The sequence below is a fragment of the Microchirus variegatus genome, assembly GCF_963457635.1.
Source record: "Microchirus variegatus genome assembly, chromosome: 12".
Taxonomy (NCBI): Eukaryota; Metazoa; Chordata; class Actinopteri; order Pleuronectiformes; family Soleidae; genus Microchirus; species Microchirus variegatus.
The window spans coordinates 24,213,971-24,224,300 of record NC_139813.1 but is presented as its reverse complement, the minus strand read 5'-3'; the positions used below and the strand labels follow the sequence as shown (position 1 = coordinate 24,224,300).

General features: G+C 38.1%; 1 protein-coding gene across 1 annotated transcript; it reads left to right on the top strand.

Moving 5' to 3' along the window:
* The first annotated feature begins 370 nt into the window (after positions 1–370).
* ccdc25 (coiled-coil domain containing 25) lies at positions 371–4,413 on the top strand. The gene is made up of 9 exons (XM_083899124.1): positions 371–536; positions 712–759; positions 926–965; positions 1,751–1,802; positions 1,890–1,965; positions 2,069–2,172; positions 2,913–3,115; positions 3,198–3,243; positions 3,681–4,413. The coding sequence occupies exons 1-9, from the start codon at positions 512–514 to the stop codon at positions 3,708–3,710; spliced, it is 624 nt and encodes a 207-aa protein (XP_083755250.1). The 5' UTR covers positions 371–511; the 3' UTR covers positions 3,711–4,413.
* The last annotated feature ends 5,917 nt before the right edge of the window (positions 4,414–10,330 follow it).

Here is a 10,330-nt window from a genome sequence, read left to right as displayed (position 1 = left end):
TATTCACAGTGCATAATATGTTGAAACCATTAATAGAACAATAAGGACATGAGTATAGATTCATAATATTTCCATAAATAATCCCATTAATTCAGAAAAAATGTATTTTAAAGAAAAAATAATTAAATTAAAACACAACTTGACATTTAAATTGTAACATTTCTTCTAGGAATCCAAAACAAGTTCTTATCACATTGATAATGTTTTTTATTTCATATTTTATTTCATTTTACTTTTCATTTATTATAATCTAAATAATTATTTGTATGTTTTGCAATATTTGGTTCTTTCTTTCTTGTCAAGCCCTTACTCTGGCATGGCGCAACTTTTATTCTGAAGGCCTGTTTTTACTTCCTGGGTCAACCATTTACATGCGAAAAGTGACAGATAACAACGAACTATCGCCTCAGAACTGACCCGAAATTTTCTCGGTGTTTGGTGCTCGGTGTGTTTAATTCAAGACTTTTAGACATCGATTAATCTTTGATTGGCGAGTTTTAATCCACGTAAAATGGTGTTTTACTTCACGAGTGCCGGTGAGTGCAGCCACAGAGTTAGCAGTGATGTTAGCATGTAGCCTGGTTAGCCTGCCTCCCATCAAAGCTGTGGGTTATAAGTTTATTTATTGTTAAATGTCACTTTTTTTTAATGTTGTTTTTAGCGACTTTCGTGCTTGTTAATGTCAATCACGGTGTTTCTTTCTTCTGTCAGTGGTGGCGACTCCGTATACAATCTACATGGGGAAGGACAAGTATGAAAGTAAGGCTGTTAGCATTATTACACAGTTACTGATCATGCTCTGTGACTATTATTATATTTAGATCAGTTTACGTGATCATTTAATCTTAATTTTCCTGCAAAACCAGTGTTTATTGTGAGCTGCACGGTCTAACGTGTGATGAACGCCTGTTGTTTGTGTCAACAGATGAAGATCTAATAAAGTATGGGTGGCCTGAAGATATCTGGTGAGGTTTTACACACTTTTATTAATCATTAAAAGTGACCAAAGTGACTCAAATACACAACAAAGACTCTCATGTATGAGTACATGTTTGCTCAAAGGTCCCAGACATTGTTTACGCATACAAAAATGCAGGAAATAAAAGGTTTGTTAAAAATAAAATGCAACAATCAGAAGATGAAAATGTAAGTGTTCTACTTCTGTTTATATAAATACATTTTTTTATAACAATATCTAAAACTTGTACAATAAAAATAAGTGTATACATCTATCTTGAACGTTTCACATTGTATTATTAGTTTATAATAATAATAATAATAATGTTTAAATGCTTTCTCATATACTAAAATATTCCTGTTCTATAGCTTTTTAAGTGCTTATTCTATTACTATTTTGTACTTTGTAATAGGGATGGAAACAAGTATTCGATTACTACATTAATTGTCAATAGTTTTGAGTGTTTTTCCCCCAATAATTAAGTATTTTTCAGCTTCCTAAATGTGTATATTTTCTGGTTTATTTGCTCCATATGACAAAGAATATATTAAAACTGAATCATTTTGAGGTTTGGTTAACACTCATCAACGTTCTCTGATATTTTAAGGAAACAATCGACAGATTAATAATGGAAATAATCGTCAGTTGCAGCCCTACTTTGTCCTAATCTAATTTCTATATGTGTAATATGATAATACAGTACATCATCAAGTATTAGCACACTTACTTGTACTATTTTTACATGAACTAAATAAATTATGCTTTTCTTTCTTTTCTTCTCTTGACCTGCAGGTTTCATGTGGACAAACTGTCCTCGGCTCACGTTTACTTGAGGTTACCAAAGGTGAACGGATCAACACTGTGATTAACAACAAATCTGAATTATGACAACTTGTAAAGTACTGATTCCTGACGCCTGTGTGATTTCTAGGGTCATACCATAGACGCTATTCCTCCAGAAGTGCTGATAGACTGTGCACAGCTGGTGAAGAACAACAGCATCCAAGGTAAAAATCCACACACACTCATTAGCTACAGAACATGAGCGTAAACATGGCCCGGATTAAGTGTTTAAGATTAGTTCATTAAACGTCATTATTTTGTCGTCAGGCTGTAAGATGAACAACATCAACGTGGTTTACACGCCGTGGGCCAACCTGAAGAAAACCGGAGACATGGACGTCGGACAGATCGGATTCTTTCGACAGAAAGAGGTCAGTGTTTACAAGTGAAATCAAAGGAAATAACAGGGAAAAAATACAAGTATCTGCCAGTGGTGTAAGAATTCACCAAACTGTCTAGTAAATGTAGCCATTTTCACACCATTATTTTTGAATAGTCAGACTCTTATAAGACAAACATGGTCCAAATTGAAAAATCCGCTAATGACCACTAGTTAAACCTTCAAATACACTACAGTTCAAAAGTTAGCGGTCACCAATACAATTTTTGTTGTGTTTTCCATTAAAAGTCACACTTTTATTCATCAAAAGAGTTGCAAAATGAATAGAAAATATAGTCAAGACATTGACACGATTAGAAATAATGATTTATATTCCAAATAAAGAAGCAGCAAAACTGTTTTCAGCTGTGCTAACATCATTGCACAAGGGTTTTCTAATCGTCCAATAGCCTTTTAGCAAACACAATGCACCATTAGAACACTGGTAATGTGCCTCTATACACCTATGTACATATTCCATTAAAAACCAGACGTTTGCAGCTAGAATAGTCGTTTACCACAATAACAATGTATAGAGTGTATTTCTGGTTAATTTAATGTTAGATTAATTGAAAAAAAGTGCTTTTCCTTCAAAAATAAGGACATTTCTAAGTGATCCCAAACTTTTTTAACGGGAGTGTACATCTTTTTTTTCATGAGATAACTTATCTTAGTGTAATTGTCATGCTTAAATCAGATGTCCTAACGTCACATGTGTTTCTCTCTCCTTAGGTGAAGCTCGTAGCCGTGGAGAAGAAGGTCAACGAGATCGTGAACCGCTTGGAGAAAACAAAAGAGGAACGCTACCCCGACCTGGCGGCAGAGAAGGAGTCGAGAGACCGCGAGGAGAGGAACGAGAAGAAAGCGCTGCTCCAAGAACAGAAGAAGAAAGAGAAGGAGGAGCAGAAGCAGAGAAAAGAGACGGAGGACCTCAGGTACACCGTGTTTTGGATCTTTTGTCTTTCAAATCATTTGAGAATCTTCTTTTAAATCTTTGCTTTGTTTTCCTTGATCTAGGAATTATACGTCACTGATGCAGAGTGAGAAGATGCAGACAAATGAGGTGAAGTTTTCTTTTGAAATTTAGTTATTCTCCAAAATCCATGGGGGTGTTGTTACTTGGGCTGCAACCAACTGTTATTTTAATCATTGGTTAATCTATCCACGATTTTCTCCATGAATTGAGTACTTTTTTGGTCCGTAAAATGATCTTGGTGTTATATGGAGCAAATAAACCCGAAAATATTCACTCATAAGAAGCTTTTTTGTTCTTAGTGCTTATCAGCACTAAAATTAGATGCGTTAGAGACTGAAAATGTGGATGTTTCATGGGTAAGCAATCTGCCTTGCACAGATTGGTGCCATGGCAACCCAAGTTAAAGGGGGTGAAAATATTTCAGAATTAATAAATAGTGGAAGAAGCTGAACGTGCATACAATTTTCTTCTTGTTACTTAGATAGTTGAGTTAACGTCATGCGCGCTGTTTTTGTCGTTTGCAGGACGGCAACGACTCGGACGACTTCATGTAAGACGCGTGAACGCGAGGCAGCAGCGAAACAGACACGATCGACTCCTCCTCCTCCTCTTCACCACCGCTCAGATCTGCTGTCAGGATTCTGTCTGGCTGCTTTTGCTGCTGCTCTAACCCTGCACTGACATTTAAGAAGGGGGTAAAAAAAAAAAAACGTAAAAAAAGAGAAGATACCTTTAAACTTTTGGTCACGTTGGGAGCAGAGAGAGCGAGCCGGTGACGGGGACACAGCTTCGCGACGTATGCCACCTGCTGGCTGCTTCAGACTCTTCAACACAGGATAACACTGCGGACGAGGGAAGAGCAGGAAACAGGAGGGTCAAACAGTCCAACAACCGTGTGTGTGTTTTGGGTGATTAAAGAAAGTGGTGTCTGTGATGAAAACTGTCTGCTCACTTAAACCGTGTGTTTTCACGTCATATTCCACGATTTTACAACAACTGAAAGTCTCGACTTGCTAATTGGTGCTGCTTGTGTCAACAAAGACACTGTATTATTTTTATAAACCTGTCCCAGCCTCTGTCATTTGTTTGCAAACGTAGGTGTTAGCATTAGCACGTCTACAGTATGTCTTGGTGTATATGCAGATAAATCGGGCTGATTGATTATTTTTTTTCCTTCCCTCAAAGCAGCAGAAACAAAGTTTATGTGACGGCGACTCTTCATGTTGAGGATCTGTGGCTTTTACATGTGGAGAGAATGCAGTTAGCGAGGCTGTTGTTTTACGTCGACGAGGTGCTTTGCATGTAAACCATTTAATAAAAAAGTGTTTCACTACAAACATTTAAGGGCTACAATGACCTTTGTACTTCCTGCTGTGGTAGTTTAAGCTCCCGTCTGCATAGTTCATATCATAATTTATCGGAGACTGATGCGTTCATGTTTAAAATAATGTGCAAACAATTAAGAGATTCACTTATTTCACACATACATTATTTCTTAGAAAAGTCTGTTCACCTACTTCAAAAAATATGAATTATAAACGTTATATACTTGTCGCAATTTACATCAAAGGAAGGATCAAAAAGTGAGTTATATATTGTTATCTTAAAAATCTATTAACGTCCTTTTATTCAAAGCATGCATAAACTTCAGTCTCGCTTTGATATTTTTCTATTTTTGATGATAACATAACTACAACACGGAACTAAAGTAGGCCACCTGTGCTGCCCGCTGAGAATTTATCGAGCACCACTTGCTAATGTGCTGTGCGCGTGCCGCGGCGAGTTACAGCTTAGCATAGCAGCAGAGAAAACTTAATGAAAGCCCACAGCGAAGCGGAATTGCTAGCATAAGATGTGCTTACTAATTGGTGCTGCTTGTGTCAACAAAGTCACTGTATTATTTGTATAAACCTGTCGCAGCCTCTGTCATTTGTTTGCAAACGTAGGTGTTAGCATTAGCACGTCTACAGTAAAAAATATGAATTATAAACATTATATACATGTCACAATTTACATCAAAGGAAGGATCAAAAAGTGAGTTATATTCTGTTATATTAGTTATTCGTAGAAAATAAATACACGCTAGGGAAATAGGGCAGGGTATCCGTGGGTCTTAAAAACGTCCTTTTATTCAAAGCATGCATAAACTTCAGTCTCGCTTTGATATTTTTCTATTTTTGATGATAACATAACTACAACACGGAACTAAAGTAGGCCACCTGTGCTGCCCGCTGAGAATTTATCGAGCACCACTTGCTAATGTGCTGTGCGCGTGCCGCGGCGAGTTACAGCTTAGCATAGCAGCAGAGAAAACTTAATGAAAGCCCACAGCGAAGCGGAATTGCTAGCATAAGATGTGCTTACTAATTGGTGCTGCTTGTGTCAACAAAGTCACTGTATTATTTGTATAAACCTGTCGCAGCCTCTGTCATTTGTTTGCAAACGTAGGTGTTAGCATTAGCACGTCTACAGTAAAAAATATGAATTATAAACATTATATACATGTCACAATTTACATCAAAGGAAGGATCAAAAAGTGAGTTATATTCTGTTATATTAGTTATTCGTAGAAAATAAATACACGCTAGGGAAATAGGGCAGGGTATCCGTGGGTCTTAAAAACGTCCTTTTATTCAAAGCATGCATAAACTTCAGTTTCGCTTTGATATTTTTCTATTTTTGATGATAACATAACTACAACACGGAACTAAAGTAGGCCATCTGTGCTGCCCGCTGAGAATTTATCGAGCACCACTTGCTAATGTGCTGTGGGCGCGCCGCGGCGAGTTACAGCTTAGCATAGCAGCAGAGAAAACTTAATGAAAGCCCACAGCGAAGCGGAATTGCTAGCATAAGATGCGCTTACTAATTGGTGCTGCTTGTGTCAACAAAGTCACTGTATTATTTATATATACCTGTCCCAGCCTCTGTCATTTGTTTGCAAACGTAGGTGTTAGCATTAGCACGTCTACAGTAAAAAATATGAATTATAAACATTATATACTTGTCACAATTTACATCAAAGGAAGGATCAAAAAGTGAGTTATATACTGTTATATTAGTTATTCGTAGAAAATAAATACACCCTAGGGAAATAGGGCAGGGTATCCGTGGGTCTTAAAAACGTCCTTTTATTCAAAGCATGCATAAACTTCAGTCTCGCTTTGATATTTTTCTATTTTTGATGATAACATAACTACAACACGGAGCTAAAGTAGGCCACCTGTGCTGCCCACTGAGAATTTATCGAGCACCACTTGCTAATGTGCTGTGCGCGTGCCGCGGCGAGTTACAGCTTAGCATAGCAGCAGAGAAAAGCCTGAAAGCCCACAGCGTAGCGGAATTGCTAGCATAAGATGGGTAAGCGCAGGTTCAACAATTTGTGGCTCTAATTTTCCTTCCTGTCTTTTGTACTTTTTTGCCAGTATGTATTTGAAATGGGTTTTAAATTGTATTCATTATGGTCTTGAGAAAGTCTTAAAAAGTCTTAAATTTGACTTGTTGAAACCTGCAGATATCCTGTAGGATTTATTATTTTGCTAAATAGCACGTGGTAACCATAACTGTTGTAACACAATCATATTTTTTTTAAATGTGAATATTTTTGAGGATTTTTGCTCTGTATAACAAACAATTAATAACTGAATTGTTGTTGGTTTGCAGACCAAAACAGTGCTGTCATTCTGTGGCACTGGTAGCTAGCTGCTACATTCGTCAAACTGCCTGCGCTTCACTTTACAAGCCTGACTTCATCAGTTGTAATAAACAGTTTATTAACGCATGATGTGGCCAAACAGCTTCTCAGAGTGTTTAGATGATAGTGACTCGTGCTTTTAAATGTGCAAAGGGTTAAAAAGGACTCTGGAGGATGCGGGCATCGATCCTGCTACCTCTCGCATGCTAAGCGAGCGCAAAAAAAAAGAGAAGATACCTTTAAAATTTTGGTCACGTTGGGAGCAGAGAGAGCGAGCCGGTGACGGGGACACAGCTTCGCGACGTATGCCACCTGCTGGCTGCTTCAGACTCTTCAACACAGGATAACACTGCGGACGAGGGAAGAGCAGGAAACAGGAGGGTCAAACAGTCCAACAACCGTGTGTGTGTTTTGGGTGATTAAAGAAAGTGGTGTCTGTGATGAAAACTGTCTGCTCACTTAAACCGTGTGTTTTCACGTCATATTCCACGATTTTACAACAACTGAAAGTCTCGACTTGCTAATTGGTGCTGCTTGTGTCAACAAAGACACTGTATTATTTTTATAAACCTGTCCCAGCCTCTGTCATTTGTTTGCAAACGTAGGTGTTAGCATTAGCACGTCTACAGGATGTCTTGGTGTATATGCAGATGAATCAGGCTGATTGATTGATTATTTTTTTTCCTCCCCTCAAAGCAGCAGAAACAAAGTTTATGTGACGGCGACTCTTCATGTTGAGGATCTGTGGCTTTTACATGTGGAGAGAATGCAGTTAGCGAGGCTGGTGTTTTACGTCGACGAGGTGCTTTGCATGTAAACCATTTAATAAAAAAGTGTTTCACTACAAACATTTAAGGGCTACAATGACCTTTGTACTTCCTGCTGTGGTAGTTTAAGCTCCCGTGTGCGTAGTTCATAGCATAAGTGATCGGAGACTGATGCGTTCATGTTTAAAATAATGTGCAAACAATTTAGAGATTCACTTATTTCACACATACATTATTTCTTAGAAAATTCTGTTCACCTACTTCAAAAAATATGAATTATAAACGCTATATACTTGTCGCAATTTACATCAAAGGAAGGATCAAAAAGTGAGATATATTGTTTTCTTAAAAATCTATTAACGTCCTTTTATTCAAAGCATGCATAAACTTCAGTCTCGCTTTGATATTTTTCTATTTTTGATGATAACATAACTACAACACGGAACTAAAGTAGGCCACCTGTGCTGCCCGCTGAGAATTTATCGAGCACCACTAGCTAATGTGCTGTGCGCGCGCCGCGGCGAGTTACAGCTTAGCATAGCAGCAGAGAAAACTTAATGAAAGCCCACAGCGAAGCGGAATTGCTAGCATAAGATGCGCTTACTAATTAGTGCCGTTTGTGTCAACAAAGTCACTGTATTATTTATATATACCTGTCCCAGCCTCTGTCATTTGTTTGCAAACGTAGGTGTTAGCATTAGCACGTCTACAGTAAAAAATATGAATTATAAACATTATATACTTGTCACAATTTACATCAAAGGAAGGATCAAAAAGTGAGTTATATACTGTTATATTAGTTATTCGTAGAAAATAAATACACCCTAGGGAAATAGGGCAGGGTATCCGCGGGTCTTAAAAACGTCCTTTTATTCAAAGCACGCATAAACTTCAGTCTCGCTTTGATATTTTTCTATTTTTGATGATAACATAACTACAACACGGAGCTAAAGTAGGCCACCTGTGCCTGCCGCTGAGAATTTATCGAGCACCACTTGCTAATGTGCTGTGCGCGTGCCGCGGCGAGTTACAGCTTAGCATAGCAGCAGAGAAAAGCCTGAAAGCCCACAGCGTAGCGGAATTGCTAGCATAAGATGGGTAAGCGCAGGTTCAACAATTTGTGGCTCTAATTTTCCTTCCTGTCTTTTGTACTTTTTTGCCAGTATGTATTTGAAATGGGTTTTAAATTGTATTCATTATGGTCTTGAGAAAGTCTTAAAAAGTCTTAAATTTGACTTGTTGAAACCTGCAGATATCCTGTAGGATTTATTATTTTGCTAAATAGCACGTGGTAACCATAACTGTTGTAACACAATCATATTTTTTTTAAATGTGAATATTTTTGAGGATCTTTGCTCTGTATAACAAACAATTAATAACTGAATTGTTGTTGGTTTGCAGACCAAAACAGTGCTGTCATTCTGTGGCACTGGTAGCTAGTTGCTACATTAGTCAAACTGCCTGCGCTTCACTTTACAAGCCTGACTTCATCAGTTGTAATAAACAGTTTATTAACGCATGATGTGGCCAAACAGCTTCTCAGAGTGTTTAGATGATAGTGACTCGTGCTTTTAAATGTGCAAAGGGTTAAAAAGGACTCTGGAGGATGCGGGCATCGATCCTGCTACCTCTCGCATGCTAAGCGAGCGCAAAAAAAGAGAAGATACCTTTAAACTTTTGGTCACGTTGGGAGCAGAGAGAGCGAGCCCGTGACGGGGACACAGCTTCGCGACGTATGCCACCTGCTGGCTGCTTCAGACTCTTCAACACAGGATAACACTGCGGACGAGGGAAGAGCAGGAAACAGGAGGGTCAAACAGTCCAACAACCGTGTGTGTGTTTGGGTGATTAAAGAAAGTGGTGTCTGTGATGAAAACTGTCTGCTCACTTAAACCGTGTGTTTTCACGTCATATTCCACGATTTTACAACAACTGAAAGTCTCGACTTGCTAATTAGTGCTGCTTGTGTCAACAAAGACACTGTATTATTTTTATAAACCTGTCCCAGCCTCTGTCATTTGTTTGCAAACGTAGGTGTTAGCATTAGCACGTCTACAGTATGTCTTGGTGTATATGCAGATGAATCAGGCTAATTGATTGATTATTTTTTTTCCTTTGCATGTAAACCATTTAATAAAAAAGTGTTTCACTACAAACATTTAAGGGCTACAGTGACCTTTGTACTTCCTGCTGTGGTAGTTTAAGCTCCCGTGTGCGTAGTTCATAGCATAATTGATCGGAGACTGATGCGTTCATGTTTAAAATAATGTGCAAACAATTTAGAGATTCACTTATGTCACACATACATTATTTCTTAGAAAAGTCTGTTCACCTACTTCAAAAAATATGAATTATAAACGTTATATACTTGTCGCAATTTACATCAAAGGAAGGATCAAAAAGTGAGTTATATATTGTTATCTTAAAAATCTATTAACGTCCTTTTATTCAAAGCATGCATAAACTTCAGTCTCGCTTTGATATTTTTCTATTTTTGATGATAACATAACTACAACACGGAGCTAAAGTAGGCCACCTGTGCTGCCCGCTGGGAATTTATCGAGCACCACTTGCTAATGTGCTGTGCGCGCGCGCGCCGCGGCTAGTTACAGCTTAGCATAGCAGTAGAGAAAACTTAATGAAAGCCCACAGCGAAGCGGAATTGCTAGCATAAGATAAGTAAGTGCAAGTTCAACAATTTGTGGCTCTAATT

Bases quoted from the DNA above. Each gene is read 5' to 3' on its own strand.
- ccdc25 (XM_083899124.1), top strand. From the start codon at position 512: ATGGTGTTTTACTTCACGAGTGCCG. The intron at 1,803-1,889 runs GTGAACGGATCA...TGTGATTTCTAG, and splicing joins TTTACTTGAGGTTACCAAAG to GGTCATACCATAGACGCTAT. The intron at 3,116-3,197 runs GTACACCGTGTT...TCCTTGATCTAG, and splicing joins AAAGAGACGGAGGACCTCAG to GAATTATACGTCACTGATGC.